The 27,013-nt window shown below is 49.5% G+C and overlaps 1 protein-coding gene and 1 long non-coding RNA gene across 2 annotated transcripts in view; one reads left to right on the top strand and one right to left on the bottom strand.

Annotated features, from left to right (window-relative positions):
- Window positions 1-12,149, top strand: part of LOC110124197 (uncharacterized) — a 34,722-nt gene extending 22,573 nt beyond the window's left edge. Inside the window, exon 3 of the long non-coding RNA XR_002309696.2 lies at window positions 9,578-12,149. This is a non-coding gene — a long non-coding RNA (uncharacterized lncRNA). The remainder of the gene's footprint in view (window positions 1-9,577) is intronic.
- Window positions 196-27,002, bottom strand: EXOSC7 (exosome component 7). Its single transcript, XM_020872639.2, has 8 exons — window positions 26,916-27,002; window positions 18,049-18,150; window positions 17,670-17,764; window positions 11,147-11,312; window positions 8,105-8,175; window positions 3,753-3,876; window positions 2,563-2,718; window positions 196-439 (listed from the first exon to the last, which is right to left on the bottom strand). Exons 1-8 carry the CDS (start codon window positions 26,970-26,972, stop codon window positions 335-337), a joined length of 876 nt encoding a protein of 291 aa, XP_020728298.2. The 5' UTR covers window positions 26,973-27,002; the 3' UTR covers window positions 196-334.
- Window positions 27,003-27,013: the final 11 nt, after the last annotated feature.

Below are 27,013 nucleotides of genomic sequence, written 5' to 3'. Positions count from 1 at the left end.
TAGTGTGTGTGTCTGCTGTTCTGATCTCCTGCAGAAAGAGGCAAGTCTCCCTGGGGAGGCCTGTGACCAGAGTTCTCCACTGGAGCAGGTCTCTGCACCTAGCTGTCATTCCCTAGATGAGGGTCAGACTCGCCACGGAGCCACGAATGGCATCCTGGCATACAGCTGAAGAAGTCAAGCCATGCCCCACACGAGACCAGAAAATAGACTTTAATTTTACATGTACAAATGTTGCCTTAAATTCATAGCAGTTAAGAAAACAATGTATACAAACTTCAGCTTCCAAGGAAAAGGAGACAGACAGACATTCGGCAGTTGGAGGCTGTTGTGCAGATCAGCCCAGGAATCCGACTTTCTGTCTCTTGGGCCCCAGGCTCTCCTCCTTGTGTAGAATACTCTGCAGGGAGGCATGCAGCACCTTGCCCACACGCTTGCCGGTCTGCAGGACGGAGAAGGGCAGACAGAAGAGGGCACATGCCCACCCGTGAGGCACACATATTCTGACCGAGAGAAGCGTCCCTGCCAACCAGCCATTCCAAAGCTGCACATATTCCATTGGCCTTACGGGACTTTTATTCAATATAAAAACCCCAGGGAGTTCCCTGGTGGTCCAGGGGCTGAGACTCCACACTTCCAATGCAGGGGGCTTGAGTTCGATCCCTGGACAGGGAACTACAGATACCACATGCCACCACTAAGGATTCTGCATGCTGCAACTAAGACCAGGTGCCGCCAAAAAAAAAAACCACCCTCCAAACCCCAAAACCACATTGTAGTTAACATTCTGGGCAAGCCTCTAGTCTGAGAAGGGGGAAAAAGATAAAGGAGAAGGCAACCCCCAAGCAGCAAGCAGAAAGGAACAAAAGCTGCCTCAGTCCTTAGCTCCTGCCACTAGAAGCAGCAGAACAGTCAAGCCGGTCAGAACTTGGTTACAGCCACTGCGTTGCAGAGAGAAGGCATGGGGAGACCACAGGGAATCCAGAATCTATCTGATGAAGGAACAGATGGTGCTGGGAACCCTTTTTAACAAGCAGTGTCTAATTTGCCTGCCACCAAAGGAGACCTGCTCAGATAGGACCAAAGTCAACCTGCTCAGATAGGACCAAAGTCGATATCTGAATAGAGTCTTTGATGTTACTGCCATGCAGAGATGCTAAAAGCACAAATTGTTGGAATCAAGACATGTCAAGAGGTCATACAACCCCACAGGTTTCCTAATTAGCCCCTTACACAGCAGACAGAAGGGGGCCTTGACAAAAAAAATCCCAACTATATAACAAAAATCTTTCTTTATGCAACTGTTTTGGGTCTCATGAATCATTTCAAGAATATTATGAACCAACTACAAGCTTCCTCTTCAAGCCTCCGACGTTCTCACACCAGCTCTAGTTCACTTGTGCCACTGGTTCCATTCGCGACAACATGAGGGAGAAAGACACCCAGGCCCTGACCCCGCCCAGTCCTCCTAGTCGTCGGTGGAGTCTCCCCAGGGCTGTGTGCCTTTTCCCCGACCCCTGACTGTAACAAGGGATGAGACCGCGAGTGTTAAGAGAAGAGCTTAGTCTCAAGACTGGGAAGGGATCAGTTCTATGAAATGCAAAGTCAGGATTAAGGTCCAAAGTGGCTTTGGGAAGATTTTTATCGCAACATTAAAAAAAGGAAACAATGTCCACGTAGGGGACACTGACTCGGGAAACTGATCATTCATATGAATGAAGGCCGGAGAGGACAGGAAAGGAGACCAACGAGACACCAGGACGAGAGAGGTCTGGACCTGGACTTGCAGGGAAGAGGGACACTGACTCGGGAAACTGATCATTCATATGAATGAAGGCCGGAGAGAACAGGAAAGGAGACCAACGAGACACCAGGACGAGAGAGGTCTGGACCTGGACTTGCAGGGAAGACGTTCCAGCGGTTGGGGGCGGCAGACACATAATCACCTGAGTGTCTGTGGTTATCAGGAGCAGCAGGAGTGAAGGGGACAGAAGTGTCAACTGGTCAGCTCAGGAGCAGCTGGAAAGCGCCCGAGTGGTGCTGCCAGGCCGGAGGAGACTGAGGGGGGCGACCCGCCCAGAGGCTGGGGGGGGGCTTTCCCACCATCCTGCTTCGTCTCCATTTACACGCTTCCAGGCCCATGCAGAATGGGGGGGACCATCATCCTGTATCCCCAGCTCCACCTCTGCCCACTCTCCTCAACAGACAGGAAGCAGCTGGCCAGGAATTCAGTTCCCTCATCCAATCACCAAACCCTGGGACTTGGGAGTTACAAGTGCCTCTTAACATTATCAGTCCAATGTTCTTATTCAGAAACGCAGAACGGGGGTCAGAGAAGGAGAGGATAAGGAACTCTTTTGGGCAGGTCGTTACCTCCTGGTCCCAAGCCCCCACCCACCACCGTCTCAGTTAGCTCAGTGACATCTGCCTTATACCAGCTGTCCCACAACCCCCAAAACTGGGGTGAAGAGGAGAAAATGGGGAGAATTTCCAGTGTGCCCAAGGGGGAGGAGGCAGCAAGCGCTCCCAGCCCGGTCGCAGCGCCCACCTCAGAACCACGCTCACCTCCAGCATCTCGAAGATGCTCTCTGGGTCCAGGCTGCCCTTCCCCACCTTCCTCATGCACGTCGCGACTCCCTTGCTGGTCACGGACACCAGCAGACTGGCCAAGGAGCAGGCCTCCTCCTGAAGGGTAGCGTCCACCACGTGCCGACAGCCAATCTGCAAGATGAAGGCAGTAGTGCGCACGCGTGGGCAACGCACACCCCGGACCCCACTTCTAGGGCCGCGCGGAGGGAACACCTACATCACCCACTCAGGGCTTATGTTAGATTCCTCTCATAAGAAAAGCATTTGAGTACTGTCTGCTGTGCTGTTGAAAGGCCACCGTGTAAGCAGTGTAACAGAAGCATGAAACAGAAACGCGGTGGGGCGGGGGCAGAAGTGGTCAGAATTAAAACTCAGAGACCCTCCAAGTCAGGGGCTCTCCAGGGGTCTCCAGCAGAGGTCCCCTGGATGTTTCGCTGATGACAGAGATGAACGCAGAGGGCCCATGCTCTCTCTTATGGACGTGCTCAAGAATGAGTCAAGGGCAGGTGGCTCTGGTCGTCCCAACACTTCACCACAGACCAGGACCATGTAGCAATCCTGGTGGAATTAAACCTGGCCTGGCAGTCTGATTTGCATCCAGTGGATCCTGAGTGGAATCATGACAGTCTCAGTCAGAACAGGCCTCTTTGCACAGTCCGGGTGGTGCCAGTCACGCATGAGCATCAGCCAGCTGCTCCACTCCACAGGCCTTGGTGCCCCACACTTGATGTAAGACACCCAGGCCCCGCTCCAGCCCTCATTTCATAGATGTGCTCATTAGGGCCCACAGAGGGGACAGTGTCCACCTTTCAACCACCTTTTTACTATTCAAGCAGCCCAGACACCGGAGTTGATAGAATTAAAGGAAATACGCATTCAAGGTTTTTTGGTGAAATGCCTGGTAGACAGAAGGAGCTACGCAAACTCTGGCTACTGTTACTATGAACCCACTCATGTGCTCCTGAGACCAGAGCTGTATCTTTCAGTTAAAAAGAAAAAGCTGTTTATGGTAGTGGTCTCTAATATAACAAAATTTGTGGATTTAGGTTAAAGGTACTTCCGTATGGGTTGTAAACCATAACTTCTCAACCTACTAGGTAACCTTAATGGGCCAGGGTTGGAGGAGATCTGACAGGGAAGAAAAAACCATGAGATATAGCTCATACTTTGCACAGGGTGACGATGCAGGGGACATTCTCCACGTTTAGCTGGATGCAGTCGTAGGGGTCATCCGATAGTTCAATGTCCTTTGACCCTTCTTCGTCTTCCAGAACACGAACTCTTGGTATCCTAGAAGCAGAATTAAAATTACCACTTACTGAAAGGAAGCATGGTAACATCTTTTTCTTGAGTTGGAATCCCTGTGCCTCAGAAGATGAAGTCATGCTGTGCCCGAGTTCCCCCTCAGCCCTGCCAAAAGGGTACAGGTGACATGGATGCAGTGAGGAAAGGAGGTCTTTGAAAAGTGATGCTGGGCAGAGGCAAGTGGAGAGGGGCTAGAGGGGGGAGGGGATTGAGAGGCACAAACTAAATACTGGGAATGAACCAAATAAGCTACAAGGATACATTGTACAGCACAGAGAATATAGTCAATATTTTACAATAACTTTAAATGGAGTATATATAAAAATACTGAATCACTATATTGTACACCTGAAACTAATAACATTACACATGAATTATACCTCAACAACAACAAAATTTTTTAATGAAATTTAAAACAATTCTTGGTCAACCAGATATCCCAAAATGAGCCCTGATCCCTCTAACCAAACACAAAAATCCATACTAAATGGACCACAGATGTAAAGGTAAAAGGTGAAACAATAAAGCTTTTAACTAAGAAAATCTTCATGACCTTAGAGTAGACAAAGATTATTACACAGGATACAAAATACTCGTAAAGGAAAAAAAATAACAGATTCAATTATAACTGAATACACACACACACACACACACACACACACATATCTTGGAGATACTGAAGGTCTGGTTTCAGACACTGCAATAAAGCAAGTCACATGAATTTGTCCATTTCCCAGTGCATATACAGTCATGCTTACACTGTAGTGTAGTCTATACGCTTGATATAAGCATTATACCAATAGAAAAAAAAAAAGTGCACATACCTTAATTTTAAAAGACTCTTTAAAAAAAAAACATTTATTTTTTAATTGGAGGATAACTGCTTTACAATACTGTGTTGGTTTCTGCCATGTATCAACATGAATCAGCCACAGGTACATGTATGTCCCCTCCCTCTTGAGCCTCCGTTCTGCCTCCCATTCCCACCCCATCCCGCTCACTTGTCACAGAGCACCGGATTTGAGCCCGCTGTGAAAAACACTGTTCTTAAAAAATGCTAAACATCATGTGAGCCCCTTCTGTGAGTTGTAACCTTCTTGCAATAGTAACATCAAAAATTACTGTGACAAATATATAAATAAGGAAAAAGTCTGAACACTGCAAGAATTATCAAAACGTGATGCAGAGACATGAAGTGAGAAAATGCTGTTGGAAAAATGGCACTGAGGGACATGCTCAATGCAGCGCTGTCACAGACCTTCACTTTGTAGAAAACGCTGTATCTGCTAAGCACAGTAAAGTCACGTGTAGCGAAACAAGGCATGCCTCCGTGCGTGTGTATAATATAATAAAGATCAAGATGATGAACTTCTGCTTGTCAAAAGGCATTCTTTGGAAACTAAAAGATAATCCAGAATAGAGAAAACAAATTATTTCTCTGTGTGAGTGTGTGTGTATAAACTGACACATTACATAAAGAATTCCTACTGAACAGAAAAGACAGACGACCCAACAGAGAAATGGGTGAAAGACTTCAACAGGAACCTGTTGAAGAGGCTATTCACATAGCCAATAGACACAAAGAAATGTGCTCAACTTAAAATATTCATCAGGAAAGTGCAAAATAAAACTACAATGTGATACCAAGACACACCTACCAGAATGGCTAATATTAAAAAGACAAAAAAAGTATCATTTGGTAAAAGCACTTTGGAAAACCGTTTCACAGTATCTGCTAACACTGTGTGCAATAGCTCAAACTGGCAACTCCTCAGATGCTCATCGGCAGAAGAATCAGGTGTGGCACATTCACTGGCAGTGGAACGCCGTACAGCAAAGACGAGGACTCTGACCACAAGCCACAATACAGATGTCTCAAAACAATGCCCGGTGAATGGGGCAAACATCAGGGAGAAAACACTGCGGGAGCCCATGTGTGCCAAGCACAAACCAACCTACTGTGTTAGGACTGTGGCTATCCTCGGGGTGCACAGTGACTGCACAGGGTACAGGGTGGGAGGGCTTCCCGGGGGCTGGCGCTGTTCTTGTTTCCTGAGCTGGGTGCTAGAAATATGGTGAGGCCATAAAGCCGTTCATTCCAGTGCGGGGTGGAGCCAGGAAGGAAGAGGTGGTCCATCCAGCTACTGTTACGGAAGCAGTGTCAGTGCTCTTCCCGGTGCCTCTGACAAAAGCCCCCTCTGCTTCAGTCCTGCTGCCTGTCCCTACACACGCCAACGTCCAGGGCAGAGGAGTTTCAGCCAGAGAACGTCCTGCTGGAGTCCTGAGCCAAGGAGGCCTGCTGTGGTCTGCCCTGCATGAAGTCTCCATGTCAGGGGCCCCCAGGGTGGAAGTACTGAGGAGTGTCAGGTGAACAGTCTGAATTCCGATATGGTAAAAAATAAGCACACATACATACACACACACCCCTTCCCATCACACACACACACACACACACGCCTTCCCAATCCTCTGGCCATAATGTATACACACACACACACACACACACACACACGCCTTCCCAATACTCTGGCCATAATGTATACACACACACACACGCCTTCCCAATCCTCTGGCCATAATGTATACACACACACACACATGCCTTCCCAATCCTCTGGCCATAATGTATACACACACACACACACACACGCCTTCCCAATCCTCTGGCCATAATGTATACACACACACACACACACACACACATGCCCCCTTCCCAATCCTCTGGCCATAATGTACACACACACACACACACACACGCCTTCCCAATCCTCTGGCCATAATGTATACACACACACACACCCCTTCCCAATCCTCTGGCCATAATGTATACGCACACACACACACACACACACACACGTCTTCCCAATCCTCTGGCCATAATGTACACACACACACACACACACACACACACACGCCTTCCCAATCCTCTGGCCGTAATGTGGTTCACCAGAAGGGCTAGAGGATGCTCTCGAGAATGGCCACCACCCTTCTCGAAGGCCCTGACTATAGCGTCCTCTCCACACACCAGGGGGACCGAGTGCCTTGCAGAGCCTGCACGCCTTGCTGCCCGCCCGGTGGCCGTGCTCTGGGAAGGGGCCTTGACACTGCGCCCCTGACGGGTATCTTCCCCAGCCTGGGCAGCTGGGTTCACCGTTCTGATGTACAGTTTGCCCAACAGCCGCATCTGGTTCTCCTCTCCCTTTCTGCCTTGGTGCCCACGGCAACCAGCTGGCAAGACGGGGAGTGACTTCTGAGGCTTGAGGCACAACAGATGGCAACTTCCTTTCTTCTCCAACAGAGCCCAAGGCCAGGCTGCTGCGGATAGCATCTGGGATGTGAGCCCTCACAGTGGCCACAAAGGCCAGGCCTGCCCTTGGCTAGTGCTAGCCAGGAGTCTAATGGCCCAGCAAAGGGAAGGGGACTCTACAGCTTTCGTTCTCAACAGAGCTTCCACCCTGCAATGTCTGACCTACATTTATTAAACTTTGATTTTGTTTGTTGTATTTTAAACTGTGCAAGTGGTCTAAATTCACCACAGGATTCATCACACTGCTTCCATAGCTTTTTATTCACCCATAATGTGAGCACTTGAAAATAATCATAATGTCCATTTGGGGATATTTATGTCTGTTGCTATTGTTGTTCAGTGGCTAAGTCATGTCTGACTCTTTGGGACCCCATGGATTGTCAGCCCACCAGGCTCCTCTGTCCATGGGATTTCTCAGGCAAGAATACTGGAGTGCGTTGCCATTTCCTTCTCCAGGGGATCTTCCCAACCCAGGGATCGAACCTACGTCTCCTGCATTGGCAGGCAGGTTCTTTACCACTGAGCCACCAGGGAAGCCCAGAGAGCAGAGGACAAAGCAGGCAAAACCCTCGTCCCCGTGGAGCTTTATCTGGTAACAGTATTTGGACAACTGGCAGGGTCACTGGTTTCAACTCATTCTGCTGTTCTGTGGTTTTCGAACATTTTCCTACATGGTACATGGTTACTTGTGAAAATAATAATCCAAAAAATAAATACAGAAATATATCTAGTTTTAACTTATGAAATCTGTTTTCTGAAGCTTAAAACTAAATACCACCACTGTCAATGGGGAAACCCCCCGTTATCCTCGCCGACGCGCTTCGGCCGTAGCGCCCTCTGCAGTCCACCACAAGGGGCCCAAGAGGGCCTCCACAGGCCCACGGCGCTGTCTCCAGGAAGGCTTACCTTGTGTTGAAGAGTGCAGCCTTCACAGCTATGGAGATGGCATCGAACAAATTCCCACCACATTCCAGCAGCTAAGGGAGACGGAGTGAGGGGGAGAAACAGTGAGCATCATTTCTCACCTTAAGTATCACCCAATGAAAGCACGCTGGTTCCTGACAAATACGGCCCAAGTGTTTACACAGACCAGAGAGCAGGGTGGCTCTGCTGCTCACCGCCCCGCACGGGGGTCTTCACGCTAACTGCAAGTCCTGCCTTGCTCTCCTGGCTGTGGTACCACCGCTCAGAGGCCCCAGACTGTGTGCAGCAGCTAGCTCCTCAGGCAGTCGGGCCTGCGCTGAAGGAAAAACTGCTCACCGGCGTTTTGCCCCAGGTTAACTCTCAGATGCACTCGGCAAGCATCCCTCTCATCTCTGCTCTCATATACCCAGCCTCCAGACAAGTACAGAATGGTGGCCACTGATGCTGCCGCCACCACCAGGGTCACGCTGACGACCGCAGTCACTACTGCATGTAACAGCCGATGTAAACCTGACGCTCAAACACCTCTCACTCCATGGTCTCTGTTAAGCGTTGCAATAACTAAGATCTTTCACACGTTTTCATCTGTGAGCAAAAGTGTTGACCGTACTCGACTGCTCCTGTCCAGGGTGGGTTGGAGTCCATTATTAAGTGGAGAGCAACACACCCTTCTTCCTTATTCTCAAGAAGCCTTGGCCTGAGGTTATGGAATAAAGCCAACGGGAAGAGAGGAGAGGAAGTCACGTGGAAAAAAGAAAAGCTGTGTATTTCCGTGTGTGTTTATTTAGAGTCTGTCTCCTCTTCATCTGAACTACTGACTCCTGAGGCTGGACGCTGTCAGCTCTGTTTATTCCTTTCTCTTCAGAGCCTAGCAGAAGTGCTGCCAGAAAGGAGGAGCCTGGCGATTATTTATGGAAGACAGGCAGGCTCGAAACCCGGGCCTTCCAAACTCAGAATCAACAGTCACACCTGGCATGTCTCATGCACTGCGTCCACGCCCAGCACAGACTCTTAATTCCCACCTTTAAGCTTTCTGGGCAAGCCTCCAGTAGACTCCAAGCGTCTCTCCTACCACCTCGTATAATTACTGCTTATTAGAATATGATCTCCCAGTCTGTATCACCAGCTGGCTTGCTAACTGCAGCATGTCTGTCGAGCAGCTGGACTAGCTCCCCAGCACCCTGGTTCACGTAGAGACTGCTGCATGGCTAGACGCTGGTGCTGGCCAGTGTGCTTCGATTCCTGCCTTTGCTGGGTGACTGCTGACTTCCCCAGTCTGGACCTCACTTCCCCAGGCTTCAAGAAGGGTGAAAGCCACTCTATCTCCCAGAGGTGTTCAACATCTGAGTCTTTGTAAAGCCCTTCGAAGTGTGTCTGGCACACAGGAGGCGTCAGCTAAGTGTTTTAAAATAAATACTAATTTGCTCTTTCATCTTCCCTTTGCTCTCCTCACAGACTGTCCAGTGCATCTGCAGCTTCTCCATCTTCCTTGCTGACAACCCCTTTGGAGCAGAAATCCCGATGCAAAAGGCCTTCGGGTGACCGGGACACAATGACCCTGAGCTGCTCCTGGTCACCATGCATCCCTGCTCATGGGAGAAGCCTATTGGTTCTAAGGTGAGACAGTGTCCCTTTGATGTTCACCAGTTTTGCAAGAGGCTGCAACGAGAGCATAGGCTTCCTGCCCGAATCAAAAGTGCATGAGGCCCCCTCGCCGGGCCAGCCTCCTAACAAACCACAAGCGTGTGGGGTGGCGCCTCCCTGGGCGGTTGTGAGGCCTGCCTCTTGGCAGTGACTGGAGGCTACCGGTTCCCGCCCTCCTCAAAGCCAGCACCTGGAAAACTACCTGCTTAGCAGGAACCAAACTCCAAACACAGCCTGGTTACTGGAGATGAGGAAAAGCAAATGAACTTGTAATTTCATTACTTCTACCCAAAAGCGTCAGCATTCAGAACAGACCTAAACCTGCTGGACTGTTAAGCACTGCTCTTTTGGCTAGCTCTGCCCCATCTACGATCAAACTAATTTAAAAGTTTCCAGAAAGCCCTGCCCTGTTTCAAGCAGGGCCGACAATTAGATAGCCGGGCTGTTCCCAGTAATGAAGCTCACTATCAGTCCACAAGATCGGCTTTATCTTCATACGCATGAAAGGACTTGTTTGGTCCCTGGCTTCGCCCTCTGCCCTCAATGTGAAGTGGAAGATGTAGTCACTCATCTCAAGGTTCATAAGATTAAAGGGAAAGAGACCTAACAAGAGCCTGTATGTGAGCAAGAAACTGGCAAGATGAAGTATAACTGTAAGAGGAATCACTGCCACGTGCCCAAACCTGGGCAGACAAGTACCTGGAGGGAAGCACCAGGAAGGGAAGGGAGGGCCAGCCAGAGAGACTCCTGCAGGCCCAGACTCCGGAGAAGGGAGGAGGCAGGGCCTCGGGTCCGCACGGGAAAACAAGGGGGTCAGGGTAGGGGGGCTACAGTGTTTCCAAGGGAGGATGAGGTGAGGTCACGAGTTGGCTCTGGCATTAAACAGCCCTGGCTGTGGAGCCCAGGATCACTGCTCACAAGCTGAGGTCTCCTGGCAGAGTCACTTGACTTCTCTGTGTCTCAGTGCCCTCACTTATAAATGGGGAAGGCAAGTGTCCACTGGCAGAACACCAGTAAGGGTTACACGAAGATGCAGGTGAACGCTCATCATCTTCCTTGTCGCAACTCTGCCGATCAACTCTGTCTGGCACCATCTAGAGGGCACCTCTTGTTTCCTTCTTCCCCAACAACCTCCGTGGATAATTTGGTACCACTGTGGTGCAGCTGCTGGCAGATTACTGCCAGGTGGCATCACCCGTGCCCTACGCACGTATGTTGTATGTAACTTAGAAACCGCTACAGGAGACCAGTGTTTCCCCAAGTGCTCTCACCCTAGGAACTGAAGGCATCCAGCTGAAGACGGAAAAGGCACAGCGAGGAGAGCAGGCCCACGGGTCCCCCCGGGCGTGGGGCGTGGCCGGGGCAGCGACGGAGACCTACCAGCACGTCCACGTAGAGAGCCCAGCAGTGCTCCCGGGGGCTGATGCACAGGGACTCGAGGTCGACGCTGCTCTTATTGTTAAATATCCGGTACAGGGTGTTAGCAATCTCCGTGCCAAGGTCATCGCCTCCGCGACCTTCAAACTCAGGGGTAGCACTGGCGGAACTACACAGGAGGGAGACAGGAAAGGGGTGAGTCTTGTTGAATGCAGAGTGGAGGGGCAGGCTTTGTTCCAGGTTCCCTGGGGGACGCTGGAAGACCAGCGCTGGGAGCAAGGCCACTGTGGGAGGGCTGCATCTGCTCCCTTTCCAGCCGCCAGACACAGACCGTGAACCGGGCCAGGACTGCACCCTGGCTGTGTGTCTGTGTGTGGTGGGAGGGCCCACTGACTTCTCACAGAAGCCATCTTTATCCAAAGAGAAACAAGCAGACTGGTGAAATGAACCACCGCCAGCAGTATTGAACTCTTATATCCTGAACGTTTACTAGACTCTTCTCTGGCAGGCCAAGGAAGTAGGAGGCCGAGAGAATGAGTCTGGTCTACGGAGGGGTGACAGTATACACACCAACCCTAGACGATGAGACCCTAGACAGAATGACAGTGTAGACACAATAACTTTCCTGGGGTTATTTAGGATATATACACACACATGTATCTGATTCATGTTGACGTATGGCAGAACCTAACACAATATTGCATAGCAATTATCCTCCAATTAAAACTGTTTTTAAAAAAGATACATATATAATAGTATGTCAGAGTTCTGTCATAAACTTTAGATTATCATGGTACTGAAAAGCAGGAAACTAAAAACTGTTTGCTGACTTAAATATCTCTTCACTTTGGTTATTGCTTTTACTTTGTTATTTTTCAAGAGAAATGCTTTTTCCTTCTTAGCCTCTTGAATTTTATGCCAAACTACCTCAACAAAGAAGGAGCAACCATCGGCACGTGCCCACCCCCAAGCACTACTCAGTGTTTTAACAGGAAATTTTTGACAGTTTTGCCGTAACAAAAACAAACCCTTGGTACATTTGTGGGATATGTAAACACTCCAGTGATTATTTTATTGTAATGAATTTAAGGCCCAGAAAGATAAGAAATCAGTTGTCTCAGTAGGGTCTCTACAAAACCACAGGGTCTCTTTGGTCCCTGTCCATCTGTCCACCTGCTCGTCCTCCCGGAAGGTCCCAGGCCCTGGCCTAGGCACTGGCGACCTAGTGGGACAGGTGCAGAGCCAAGTCTGCAGTTCCAGGGACGCAGGAGGGAGTCACATGGAACAGGCCCACAGGAGCGGTCAGGGAGGGTTGCGGAGGATGTCAGTCAGTGCTGAGGGTTGTAGGGAGTCTCGAACCTGAAGATGAGACAAGCTGGTCTGACCACAGACGAGCAGGGGGATTCCAGGCCAAGCAAAACCTCTGTGAAGGCTCAAGGCTGTGCCCACCCCACCTGTGTGTGCTGAACCAAACCTCACCTCACAGGTTTCAGTGTCCCTTCTGTCTGGTCCATTCTAATACAGATGTAAGATGAATCCTAAAACAATCAGAGTGTAGCGTTGTGTAATAACATTGCGTCTCTCATCATATAGTCTTCCCTGACCACTACAAGCCAGGAGAAACCCCTCATTTAAAAATCCCTAAAAGAAACTTCATCACTGCCATAGCAACCTCACTGTTCCTTCCCGGCCTCGGCCAGACTCGGGCACCGAGCCATGAAAAGGAACTCATTGATGGTAAAATTATCAAGTCAACTAGAGACCAAGTTCATTATTTTGCAGAGCCAGCAAAAGACAACCTGTTTCTAATGTAAACCCTAAGCCATCAATCTTGAGTCCCACCTTTAAGTGTTTAAAAGTGCATCTGTGCAGAGCTCTGGGTGGGCAAACCCAGCAGAGGTCCTTATGCTTAAAATGCGTATCCTTCCCTCAGTACAGTAGGCTGAGTCCTCCTGGCTGTGACTCATGACTGGGGATGGATTCATTAGCTCTTTGACAGCCCAAAGGGACGGTTTAGGAACTCCCCAAGCCAGATGGCTAAATTAATCTACCAACAAAACCATACCCCACGGTTTTTTTTTTTTTACATTGGGCTGATTTAAAGTGGAAAATTTTCCCATTTTAAATGATTTCTCCCTCCCCACCCTTAAAAACACACACACACACACACACACACACACACATACACACACAGGTTAACCCTTTCTGCATAGCTGGCAGCCAGAGAAAGGAGGATTTAGAAGCCCATGAGACCATGGAAAGCTCCCGGGCTCTCCCAGAATGTGTCATTCAGCACGCTTGGCTTGTAGCCTAGCATCAGTCAGGTGAGCGCTCTTGGGCCTGTCTTATGTCTTATGTTTCAAGGTAATGAATGGGTGCTCTGGTCATGGGACTTACTACTAAGACTGCAAATGTTGGAGTCAGTGAATGCAAACCAAGCGAATCCTAAATAAAAAAGCTTCTCTATTTAGTACCAAGTTTAGAGAGAGAGAGAGAAAGAATGCAGGCTGGTAATCTTAGCCCCCTGTTCACAGGTATCACTGTATATTCTCCAGTTGAGGAACATACACTTGGGGATTTTTTATATAAAACAAGTGCTTTCGATAATTACAGTTACTGAAACCGATTCAGATTCTTCATAAAGTATGACCCAGCCCCTCTTCCAGGGCTGCTGGGAAATCGATTATGGAGCTGGATAAACAGAAAAATCCTGGGAAGGCTGCCACTCCCAGTTCTCTGGCCTCCTGACTCATCACCTCCACCCTGCTCCTCCTGCGTGGCGTATCTCTGCTCTGACTGGATTAGGCTGAGATCAAGGCCATGTCTGCCCGGAGCAGACCTGAGACACTGGCCCATTGTTGTTCCCCTAGCAATCGGCCTGGCCTGCAGAGCCGTGAAGCCTCACAGCCAGGTGGGCCAGGGATGACGCCGGGTCTCACCCTCTAGTCCGCCAGCCCCCAGGCAGGCCCCAGTTCCCCTGACTCCTCTGGGGGCACCCTGCTCATTTCCAAGCCAGCTGAAGTGCCCCAATAGAAGGGTATGGGAACAGTGGCACATTCTGAGTGTTTCATCTTAAGCCCCATTTGAAGTTCCTGGGAGAGTTACCTCGTCAGCTCTGCAGACTTTCAGAGCCCAGCGAGCCTCAGATGACTCCTGCAGGTTACCTCTCTGCTTTGCCCCCACCCTCGAGCCTTCAGCTGAGAACGGTGCCCACTTAAAGCAGCATGAAGTAGGTAAGGAAGAGAGATCGAGTGGCTCCACCCACCAATTCAGGGCTTGCAACCAATCCAGGTTCAGCGTGAGTCAAGAAAACACATGATCACACTTGAAAACAGTTAAGATTCCAGACAAGTGAAAAGTGCAGGACACAGTGAAATGTCCGTGAATGATATGTGCTCTCCCCAACCGCCCCAGCTAAAACCGGAGGCCTCTCTGAGACCAAACACAGTCCCTAAGCCCATCAGCATGGTGGCCAAGGAGCCGAGAAGTGACCTGATGGATGGCCACTGGTGGTAACGAGTGACACGCCAAGCTCACTCAATTCTCACCTTCTGGCCTTCAGATGGAAATCACCTTTTCCCAAAGTTTTACCTTCTGATAACACAGCCTGTTCTCAGGCTACAACTAACAGGCCAAAGACACAGAGGCGGGAGCCAGAAGGTCCGAGCTCACCCCCAGTTAAAGGTGCTGCCACGCATCTCTGCAGCAGAGCCCAGGAACCCCAGTGCTCTCCTCCTCCCCTGGTACAGGGCTCAGGCCCATGTCCCAGGCACCCTTCCCTAAGGGCATCACTCTGAGACCCAGGGAAAATCACTGGGGCAGGGGAAGGTGTCTACCCCAGGCTCCGTATTTGACTCCAAGCAGATGAAAAGAAGTAGAAGCAATTAGAAGAAAAGCAAATAGGTTTCTGTGACCTCTCTACCACTGGGAATTGAAACAATTAAAAATATGAAGGTTGCTGGCCAGTAGTTAAGTCAAGCTGGGCTCAGCCAGGCAGGAGGGGGTCCTACCACCACCCAATTACTTTCCTCCCACTGGGTAACAACTCTGTTTCAGCCTGTGGATGGGTGTGTGCCTTGAGGTCTCCGGCAGAGGCCCCACGCCTGGGGCCCAGGTGGGGTTGGGGGCAGCACCCTGAAGCCTGGGCACAGCCACAGGTGCCCAGAAGCCATTCCTATTCGCTTCGTCAAAGTGAAGGGGTTTGTTTACACAACTATGAGTTGCTCTTTGAAGATGCAAATAACCTTCTGATAAAGGTGGCAGCCGGAGGTGCTTGGTGACCTCTTGTTTGCAGGAAATGGGGTTTTATGAATCTCATGGTGATTCCATCCTCTGGCTGATCACAGGGTGCCCCTTGAGAAACAGATTTAGGAGAACTTCCCTGGAAAGTGGGGTTTCTAAGCCTGCTGAGGTTCTCTTGAGACTTACAAAGGAGAAGAAAGAGAGCAGCAGGCAGCCACTCTCAGTCAGGAGAGAGGGGCTTACTTCTAGAAGCTGGATCTGGGGAAGAGGCCACTCACAGGCTCCACCCACCTTAGAGCCACCCTCTCCAGCCAGGACTGGAAAGGGACATGAGAAGTAGGCCAATCTCGAGCCATGTTCAGACTCGGAGCCACAGTGAAACGTGGCCCCTGCAGCAAGCGTGAGTGCATCACTCTCTCTGGTGTGGCCACACTGACCACCTTTGATCGGCCTGAGATGAATGAGGCGGGAGATAACGAGAGGAAAAAAAGGAGAGCAGACGACAGCCCCTAACACGTGGTATTTTTTTCTTCCTCCATGAGCCAAGGAAAGGATAAGCTGAAGGCCTGAACAAGGTCACCACCATGTACAGCAACTTAAAAGATGGGCCGGTTCCACTGCACGACCCGGAAAGCTGAGAGCAGCTGGGCAGAACCGAGGGGAGATTGCTCCAGGGGACCAGGACTGGGGGCAGCAACGCGCTGGAAGGAAAACTAGCCAAAAAAATGAACACAGACACATTCTGGAAACTCTATGCAGGATACCCTGCTAAGGCTGGCTGCCGCAGGCTGTATGAAATAGAAAGAGCAAAGGCTCAAAGCGGGATAGACCTGAGCTGGCAGGACTAGCTGTGTGAACCCAGGAAAGTCACTCACCCTCCGGGAACCCCTTGTGTCATCTCTCTTACTGGAGTTTTGTGAGGACCAACATCTGTGTTCAGAAGTGAAGACCGCAAGGCTGCAACTCGCGGTGCAAGGGTGGGTCAGCATCTCTGCAGGAAAGGGCTGACATCACAGGCGCAAGGCTGCTACCTTTAGAAGGGCATGCTTGGGAGGCTGGCCCTTGGCTCGCACCTGGGCACTCAGCTCTCAAGAGAGGACCCAGTCAGCGGTAAACTGTGCCGAGGCCGTGCAGATAATGTATGGTGTATGCTAGACACCTGCTTTCCTTCTGGGAGTCTGCAACTTCAGTGTGTGTAAAGCAGACGGTACCTGCGTCACCAGTCAAAATCTTGGGTGTTGAGTCTCTAATGGGTTTCCTTAGGCAAAATCATTACACACGTGTCGCTGTGTTTCTGTAACAATCACAGCTCTGAGTACAACTATATGCTCTATGCTAAGTCCTCCGAGTCCGTTCAGGAAATCTCCGACTGTGGGGGCGGTCTTGCCCCTTCACCAGTAAAGTATCAATATTACATATCTGCACCTAGCATGAACCAATAGAGAGCCTCATCCATTTCAAGGTTCGCTGTCACCCCTGCTAGCTGGAAGAGGAAGTTCAGATAGAAGATGAGACTGGGCCGGCAACCTGGTGAAAAGCCCCAAGCCTTCAGAGGGGAGGTGGAGAGAAAGAACACTTTGGAAAGCCCATGGAACGTGTAATGACTGTGTGCTCACTCTATTTGCATTATTTAACTTCCTCATCATCACCCCGGTATCATCACCTCCATCCTTTAGATAACGAGATTTGGGCACAGAGGGGCTGGGTAACCAGCCCGAGGTCACACAGCTGGCTGGGGAAGGTGGCGACAAGGCTGGTTGGCCGGATGGCGAGGGTGCAGAGTCTTTGCTCTTCCCTGTGCCCACGCGGCTTGCCCGGCTGCCACCCCCTCAGCCTGCGAGATGCTTGGCTAGTCCTCGTCCTCGCTCTGCCAAGCGAGTCATAAAAAGTTTTCTGCAAAGCTAGAGCCAGAAGACAGATGGGGCCTCATAGAGCAAATGATTCTCGTCAGCTATACAGGATTATTTTTCAAAGCTCAGTCGCACCCATCATTTCCTATGACTCTTATACTACCGTGTGCTGGACGGCCTGGCAGGTGCCCTCCTTTTTCAGACAGGGAAAATGAGGCCCCGCTTGGCTGATCAGGACAAAGGCAGGCCCTAAGCCCAGGCCTCGTCCTGTATTTCCTGGGGCCTGGCACACCAGAGAACTCGGCACATACCTGCTGGCCAGATCAAGGATGATTAAATACAAAATAAAAGTGGGCTCAGCAGGAAACCAGAGGTTCATTTTCTGAATCTTCTCTTAAATCGCTTTTCTTTAAAACCATGTGCAGAGTACTGACCAGTCAACGAAGAACTCCAAGTAACCCTCATTTGGTTTCTCCAGCTTCGGCGTCCCCATTTCTGCTTTCACGCCCACCAAGATGTCGGTGTGACCCTGTGGACACAAGCAAGAAGGGTCCTCACCCAACCACGCCCTCATCTCCCAGACACACACCTCCGGGGGACTCTCTTAGGATCAGTGCTGGGACTTGAAAAGGGGCCCTTGGAGAAGGAGAGAGGTCCTTCAGATTTACAACATGAACCCCTCCCAGAATTGGCTGTAAGTCTTATGTTTCCCCTGGAACAAAATGCACCCTGAAAGTCCAGAGAGGCTGGATCCCGAGAGCCGACCCATTCCTCAACATCAGCATCAGTGCAAACCATGGGCTCAGCACTCACCAGCTTGACCCTGGCAGACCCACTGGTGTTGGACACCACGTCGGTCTCCACTTCGACACATCGGTAGTCTTCACAGCCGCGGCCGTCCACACGGAGGTCTTCCTGAGTGCAAAAACCAACACCCTAAGGCTGTGGGCCTAAACCTCCAAGAGGCTCCTCAACTGACTCACTCCATCCCCCTAGAGAAATACGGACAACAGTTCCTTTTAGGGATTCATCCAGAAATCCTGTCCTGAGAGCTGATGACATTACTGTCTTACATATGAGGAAATGGAGGCTCAGAGAAGTTAAGCGACTTGTGTCCAAGGTCCCGCGGCTAGGGAGAGCAAAGCTCGGCTTCCCATCTAGGTCCGAAGTGCAAAGTCCAAACCATATGCCACCATCCGGAACAGGCACATACAAAATCCGAACAAGAGACACAATAAATAAAAGCTTTCTCTTTCCAAATCTGCAATTCTGAAGCCACAGGAAACACGGATTGTTAGTTACAAGTTCAGTTGTCTCAGCTTGTAGCCCCCCTACCCCCTAGACCCAACCAGATCTACTCTGTAAACGGCTGGAAACAATCAGCTGGGGTCTTCTAACACAGGCGTTCTCTAGGACAGGGTCAACAGAGTTAGGCCCACAGGCTGCTCGTCCTGTAAGCCGTTCAACAGGAACCCAGCCATGCCTGTTCACGCAGGTATCCTGTGGCTGCTCGCACACAACGGCAGAGCTGAGGGGCTGGGGCAGAGAGCACATGACTGGTGGACAGAGACCCACATCACTACCACCCAGCCTTTCACAGGAAAAGTCTGCTGACGCCTGCTGCAGAGGACGGGTTTCAGGGTGATCAACGTACCACCTGGCTTTATCCTGTTATTTACTTCCTCAATTATTTACTTCTATCTGTATAACTCATAGATAACCATTTTATGTTGTGGTTTACTCCTAGCATTTATCTTGTTGCTCAACAAGAGTTCCAGATTTCATCACTGGGAGCTCCCAAGGGTTGGTTCCTGCATTCTCTAAACATGCCTCAGATCTCTTTGGAGCACTTCTTCACTTCTGATAACACGAGGAGTTCCAGTCTCTGGGATTTTCCCTGCCCCAACCCCAGGATCAGCCCATTTTCTAAGGAGCCCTGGATCCTTTTATGGGAGAATGGTACATAAAAACCAAGGTCTGGGTGCTAAGTAGATTCATTGCTACTAGGGTATCATTGCTTCTAGATCTTCTCAGTAGAACAGAGTCAGAGAAAAACATGTGTGTACTATCCCACACATACACACATACCTTTATTTATGTGGATTATCTATCCACATGTGGATTAAAGAGACATGTGTTCATACTGAGAGTTGGTTCCAACCTTCATCCTTGTCTTATCTGTAACTTCTCTCAGACAGGGAGAAACCTGGCTCTCATTGTCTACATGTATTTCTGTATTTGTTAAGTCTCTGAATACACATAGTTTCAGAATTGTTACTGCCATACCCCTATGAGAAACAAATTTACTAATGCACTATTTGTGTAGATTTCTTTTTGTCTTTAGCCTTATATGTTGTTTTTGTTCAGTCCCTCACTTGTGTCCGACTCTTTGTGACCCCATGGACTGCAGCATGCCAGGCTTCCCTGTCCTTCACCATCTCCCCGAGCTTGCTCAAACTCATGTCCATTGAGTCGGTGATGCCATCCAACCATCTCATCCTCTGTCGTTCCCTTCTCCTCCTGCCTTCTATCTTACATAACCCACTCAAAATACCGTTTCCAGTTGTCTTCCCCCATCCTCCCTGTGCCTCTCTTCCTCATTTGCACCCCTTTCAGGTTCAATTGTAACCACTGATGTTCCATTTTGAGTCGGCCACATCCTGGCTACTTTTAATTCCTATCTACTTTTGGGCCAGGTGGTCTATCACTAAGGCTCTAGGAGTCACAGCTGTCAGTAGAGGTGTGCTCAGACAAATGCCCCTCTCCCCTCATCCCTAGTTTCAGGCTCCCCTCTTCCTACTTCCTCCACCCGCTCCAGGCAGGGAACCAATCTCCTTAGCTCCCAGTCCATCATTCCTGTATTTCCTTTCCACAAATGAACCTTTACATGAGTATTTTTTATCTTTTTCTTTCTTTTACAAAAGATAGCATATTACAGATACTCTTTTACACTTTGCTTCTTTTTAAACACTAATGTCTATGCAGGAAACCACTACACATCAGCTCATACGGACTGTCCTCATTCCTTGTAAACTTTTTTCCTGAAACCTTTCTTTCAGAAAAAGAATCATCACCTCGTTAGATTCTCAAAGAGGCTCATAATCCTCAAAATGTTAAAAACAAGCATAAAAGAAACCAAAAACAAGCAAAAAAAAAAAAAAAAATCAAAACAAAAAAGCAAACCACTGTTCTAAAGTGTGTAACTATCAGAAACTTATCTTTAAACTGCTTGGCTAACTGCATATCTGACTTTTTTTATTTTGAGAAATTAAAATACAGAAAAGGAAAACACTGCCTGCTCTCGCCACACAGTACCAACTACTACCATCTGTCATTTTTGTTTCAGCCCTTTCGCTCTTTCAACTCCTATTAAAGGAGAGAAAATAAACAATCCTAAGTCAGGCTGAAGTCCCTTTGCAGCCCTGCCACTCGCAGCTGTCCTCTCCTTGGAGACCCCTACCTGGAGTCTGGGGAGACGGGTTCTTAAAAAGAATTTCATGTCTAGGAGAATGAGTTTCCTGAACTCTGTAGAGGGATCTCTCTTTACTGGAGGATCCAAAACTATGTAACTGTGTCTCTTTACAACCCCATCTACCCCCATCCACCCCCATCCACATGAAGATTTCCTAGGTCCATCTCTGCTTGCTCCATCCCTAAGGTATATATGCATGCTAAGTCTCTTTAGTCGTGTCCGACTCTTTGCGACTCTATAGACCATAGCCCACGAGGCTCCTCTGTCTATGGAATTCTCCAGGCAAGAATACTGGAGTGGGTTGCCATGCCCTCCCCCAGAGGATCTTCCCAACCCAGGGATCTTATCTCTTACGTCTTATCTTATCTCTCTTCCCAACCCGCATCTCTTATCTCTTACGTCTCCTGCATTGCAGGCAGGTTCTTTACCACTAGGGCCACCTGGGAAGCCCATCCCCAAGGTAGACCCTGATGGAAAGTGAAAGCCCGGCTCAGAAACATTTACATTGAGTCTTTGGTAGGTTATATGTATGGCACAAGTGTGAGCATCACGAGGAGCCTTAGTCATGGACTTCAGGCCTGGTCCTGCCATTGACTCGCTGCTTGACCTCAAAGGTGCTTCTCTAATTCTACTGATGTATACATTAAAAGAACTACCACTGTTTGCAAGAACTAAAATAGCAGCTACTGTTTAATGTGCATTTACTATCTACCAGGCTTCTCCGGTGGCTCAGTTGTAAAGAATCTGCCAGCAATGCAGGAGATACACAGGAGATAAGAGTTCGATCCCTGGATTGGGACGATCCCCTGGAATAAGAAACAGCAACCCACTCCAGTATTCTTGCCTGGAAAATCCATGGACAGAGGAACCTGGCAGGCTACAGTTCATGGGGTAGCAAAAGAATCAGACACAACTGAGAGACTAAACAACAAGAAAAAAACTACTATCTACCAGATAATGTGTTAGGAAACCCATACATGTTAATATGTTGAATCTTCACAATAACCCTGTAATGTAAGATTTTTCATTCCATTCTACAAAAGAGGATCAGGTTGAGAGATGCTAAATGGCCCAAGGTCAGAGCCAGTAAATAGCACTTGAATTCCATGCCAGAGCTCTTAACCCCAACTCTGCAGTCTCCAGTGATTTAAAGGGTCTCTTCATCATGCAGGTGAGGCAGCACAGGCCTCTGGGAAGGACAAGCTGGCTGGCAGACCACTTGGCCCTAGTGAGGATGCTAACGGCTATGAAAGCAGGGGGCCACGAGGCCGCAGGGCTTCCAACTATGCTTTAAATTACCACTTGCTCTGGAAAGATCTAATCAGAACCCTTTGCAGTGACAACCCCGTGTTCCAGGAAGAGGCTGAAGGGATGTCAGAAAACTGGGCCACCAGGGCTTGTCTTCCCAGCCCTTAAATCACTCTCTGAGTCCTCTTCCCTCAGCTGGGAAGGCTTGGGTGACAAGAGATGAACAAGAAAGCTACAAATTTCTCTTTCCAGGGATGCATGTTTTTGTTGTTTTTTTCTGTCAAAAAAAAGCACACAAAAGGAGAACAACAAACAAAATCCATGAATCACTGCACACATGACTTTTTCAAAATCCACTTTTTCTCATAAAAGGTTCTAGGAATTGCCCAAACCTGCTTGGCCTGGCTCAAAACTTGACACCCTACCACAATTTTTTATCTACCTGCAATACTCAAACTAAGGAACCAATCCATGTGTGAACACTTAAACACTGGCTGCCTTGAAGTAAAAGCTCCATTTTAAAAATCAATAGAAAAAAAAAAAAATCCATAGCAGTGTCTAGAGGTGACTGACCACACCAGGGAGTGGAGCCTTGTCCTCAGGGGACAGGGCACTGAGCATCTTTCCAGGTAAAGGCCTTTTGAATGCTAGGAAGGGTCCTGGTGACTCAAGTTGTTCACTCTGTGATTGCAACAACCCCGCTGGCTGGGTGTGAGTCGGGATTACCTTCAACCTGTATTTAAAACTCCACTGTTGCACACCAGCTTTGGGACCTTGAGCAGGTTAGTTCCTCAACATCTCTGAGTCTGTCTCTTTGTGTAGGAGATCAAACCAGTTAACCCTGAAGGGAATCAACCCTGAATATTCATTTGAAAGACTGATGCTAAAGCTCCAGTACTTTGGTCACCTGATGTGAAGAACCAACTCATTGGAAAAGCCCCTGATGCTGGGAAAGATTGAGGGCAGGAGAAGAGGGCGACAGAGGATGAGATGGTTGGATGGCATCACTGAGTCAATGAACATGAACTTGGGCAGACTCCAGGAGATGGTGAAGGACAGGGAAGCCTGAAGTGCTGCAGTCCGTGGGGTTGCAGAGTCGGATGTGACTGAGCGACTGAACAGAGCGCAGAGCTCACTGGAGGAGAACAGGAGACCAGATGGTCTCCCTTACTAGGAAGCCACCCCACTTTAGAAGGAGCCCGGCTCTGCAGGCCCAGGCCCAAGACCCAGCAGGCAAACCAGATGCTGTCCTCGTTCCACTCTCCAAGCCTGCTGGGTGGGCCCGCATTCCTTTAGGATGGGATGCTGTTCGCCTTGCAAAGCTGCAAAGGCACACAGCTGACCCAAAGGCACGCAGGCCAGAGAGTGGCTAGCTCTCTGGGGCCTGAAACTGATTCTCTCCTTAGAAACTGATCTCTGATCTGGGAAATACTTGGCAGGGAAAGAGAGTTAAAGAGGAGCTGACATGTCATGATGTGGAGGGAGGCTTGGAGAGGCCTCACAGAAGTAAAGATGGGAGGATGGCGTGTACCCAGGGGTGGGCAGCCGGACAGCAAGTGGCTGTGGAGAAGGGAGACATGAGCAGAGAGAGGTAGGGGTGTCACCAGAGACAGTGAAGGCAGGCAGAGTCACACAGACACGCGATCCACACGGGGGCCCCGGACAGGCAGTGTCCAGGAGCTGCCTAGGGACTTCCTACACTCAACAATCTGACAATCTCTCAGTTCAGGTCACTCAGTTGTGTCCAACTCTTTGCAACCCGACTCAAACAATCTCTCCAAATAAAAAGAGCTTCAATCTCAACAGCCACAGGCTGAACCCCTCATGGGGTCACTGCGGAAGCTGCGGATATAGTACGGATGGTTCTGGATGAAGCCACACTTCTGACAGGAAAATCTCAACTGGGAGCCGACTTCTCTTCAGGGCTGACCACACGCCAGGTGGTCCGTGTTCTCTTTTCTCGTCATTCCTCACAGTCCTGCTCTGTCCCCCAGACGGCCGTGTTCTCATTTTACACAGGCGGAGCTAGCTTACTACACTCTTACTGGGAGTGACGGAGTCGGGAGGAGCCCTGCTCGCTCCACTCCAGGTCCTCATTTAAACAGAAGCTGGAGGCCATGGACCTTGCGAGGGGAACCACCTGCCCTGGCCAGACCATTAAGGTTCCTATAATAACCATTTGCAGGAGATATGTTATCTTACAACAGGCCATCCTGGTAAGGAATGCAGAACGAACAAGTTACTGCTAACCGAAGAATCTGAGAAAAGTCAAAAGGAAAGAGAGGACACCAGTTCATATATACTGCTAACCTCCCAGAATCCTCCTCACTGGAATCCATCCTGGCTGAGTGATGTGTGCGCCACCAGGAAGGATGCTGCGTCAGGATGACTGGCCAGAGGCAGCCCAGAAACGAACTTCAACACCGTGAAGCCCGAGCCTGCGAGCTGCACAGGAGAGCAGTTCTCCCCGGCCCACTCACCCTGCTGCTCTCCACCTGGGTGCCCCTTCCCAATAAAGTCTCTTGCTTTGCCAGCATGTGTCTCTCCTTGGACAATTCATTTCCAAGTGTTAGCCAACAGCCTACTCGCTGGCCCTGAAAGGGGTCCCCCCTTGCTACAACCTCCTCAGGCAGAGGGGCATAGATTTCTGCAGCAGACTCCAGGCAGGCTGGACCCAGCCGGTGGCTGGCCCAAGGTCCAATGTCTAGTGACTGCATCAAAATCTCCCAACGTTTATGAAAATACCCAGTCCCAGGCTCCAGCCCCGGCCTCAAGGATTCTGATCCAGAAGGTCCAGGTAAAGCCCAGGAAGCTGTATTTTGTGAGAAAAAGGTGCTTCAAGGTTTCAGAATTACTGGGCTAAGACAGAGGTTAGCAATGTCTTTCCAGGGAGGAAGAAAGCACACATTTAGCCAGTTAAGCACACCTGGAAAGAAGATTAAACGCTAATTCTGGAAATTCTGAAATCTGCCCCCCTATTCCTGATTATAAGAACCAGCTTGGGACTTCCCTTGTGGTCCAGTGGTTAAGACTCTGTGCTCCCAATGCAGGGGGCCTGGGTTGGATCCCTGGTCAGGGAACTAAAATCCCACAGGTCTCAACTAAAGATCTCACATGCTGCAACAAAGACTAAAGATCCCTCAACTGAGACCCGGCCTAGCCAAATAAATACAATCTTTAAAAAATAAAATCAGTTAGATACAAGTAAGTAAAACAAAAGCTGTACCAAAAAATGCTAACTAGGGTTCTAAAGAAGCTTAGAACCAACGTGGGAAAACTACCTAAAAAAGTAATAGTAATATATGTCCATATACTATTTAAGGCCTAGAAAAATGGTAGGGGTTCAGAACTTGCCCACCCTGTTCTTGTTTCGCCAACGTGCTTTCAGAGGACAGAGGAAGGAAAGAGAAGCAGAAGCAGTGGGGATTCTCCCTGGCCTTTGCCTTTGGGTGCCTATTTTTAAAAAGGGAAAATGGCACAAGACTTGAGTTGGGCTTTACAATCAGAAAGATCTGGATTTATATCCCAGGTCTACTGTAAAAAGAGAAGGTAGGGGGTCCTGTAAACAGGGAACCAGGCATGGCTTTCTGGACACAAGGGAAGCCACTTTAGTCCTCAGCCTTTTTGTGATCTACGCCTGGCCACAATGCCCGCCCTTGAACATATCTTGGTAATTAATGATCTTGAGGGAACTACAGAATGCAGGAAAAAATGGAAAAGCAATGAAGAAACAACAGTTCTCAGATAAAACGGAGCCCTAGTTTTTCTTCAATGGATATACTTAACAGTCTGATACAAATCTTTGAGTTGTTCCACAAGAACTCAAGTGCCCACTCAGCTGGAGGATGGTAACTCTAGGATAAGACCCCAAAGTGGTCACAACCTGAAGATGATATTGCCCCTTTCTTCCCCTTCGTGAAGTGAAGTGAAAGTCGCTTAGTCGTGTCTGACTCTTTATGACCCCATGGACTATACAGTCCAAGGAATTCTCCAGGCCAGAATACTGACGCCATTCCCTTCTCCAGGGAATCTTCCCAACCCAGGGATCGAACCCAGGCCTCCTGCATTGCAGGTGGATCATTTATCAGCTGAGCCACCAGGGAAGCCATCCCCTTGGTGCCTCCAATCAACTAAAGCTTGGACTCCACTGACCTCTGCCCCAATTACAGGCTAACTCCTCCTCTACTCCAGCCCCTTCATGAATATACATGTGCCCTTAGGTTGTTTTCCGGTTTTGCTGTTGGCAGACACTGCTTTTGAAAAGATTCCCAGAGGCCCCTTACTTGACGCGATTAATAAACTCCTTCCCTCCCCCACTCTCTGGCTTGGTTGTGTTTTTTGGTTCAACATCCAAGAGTCAACCCTGGAGAAGCGATGGCTACCCACGCCAGTATTCTGGCCTGGAGAATTCCACGGCTGTATAGTCCATGGGGTCGCAGGACACAACTGAGCAACTTTCACGACCAAGAGTCAAAACTCAGTTTTCCGATACCACCACCAGACACTTACCTTATGACCTCAGACAAGTGACTTAACCTCTCTGAACTTAGCTCCTTATATGTAAAGCAGACATAACACTCACCTTCAGGACGTCACAAAAATCCAATGAGATAAAAACTATGATAGAGTATGTACCTAACAAAAGTGAGACAGCTCAGCCTTCAAAGGCTGAGAGGGGATTTAACAGAATCAGGGACTGCCCACCGGGTCCTACCCGGGCTTGGAACCTTGTAGACCCGGAAAGATCCAAGTACGCACACAGTCCTAAACGGATGCTCGCCGCCCGGTCCCAAAGACGCCGGCACTGGCGGCTTTAGAGCTGCACATGCCGGCCGCACAGCGATCTAATCAAAGGTAAACCCAACCTGCCGCAGTCTTTCCGGGCGAGCCGAGGCCCGGCATCGACCCGCAGGGCCAGGGGAACCCGGAGGCCGGCGCCGGTACCGCCCGCTGCCGCTACCTGAACGCCATGCACAATGTACACCTTCTCCGCCTCGCTCAGCGCCACAGACGCCATGCTGCCGAGCCTCCCCCGCCGCCTGACGTCATCCGCCCGCG

The sequence above is a fragment of the Odocoileus virginianus genome, unplaced genomic scaffold (genome assembly GCF_023699985.2).
Source record: "Odocoileus virginianus isolate 20LAN1187 ecotype Illinois unplaced genomic scaffold, Ovbor_1.2 Unplaced_Contig_2, whole genome shotgun sequence".
NCBI classification, from domain to species: domain Eukaryota; kingdom Metazoa; phylum Chordata; class Mammalia; order Artiodactyla; family Cervidae; genus Odocoileus; species Odocoileus virginianus.
This window is presented reverse-complemented; position numbering and strand designations above follow the sequence as displayed.

What these genes read in the sequence shown, in the direction of transcription:
- EXOSC7 (XM_020872639.2), bottom strand. Translation starts at nt 26,972, where the DNA reads ATGGCGTCTGTGGCGCTGAGCGAGGCGGAGAAGGTGTACATTGTGCAT. An exon ending in GCATCGTCACCCTGTGCAAA is followed by an intron (nt 2,719 to 3,752) that starts GTATGAGCTATA and finishes TTCATCTTGCAG; the next exon opens with ATTGGCTGTCGGCACGTGGT. An exon ending in GCATCTTCGAGATGCTGGAG is followed by an intron (nt 440 to 2,562) that starts GTGAGCGTGGTT and finishes TCCGTCCTGCAG; the next exon opens with ACCGGCAAGCGTGTGGGCAA.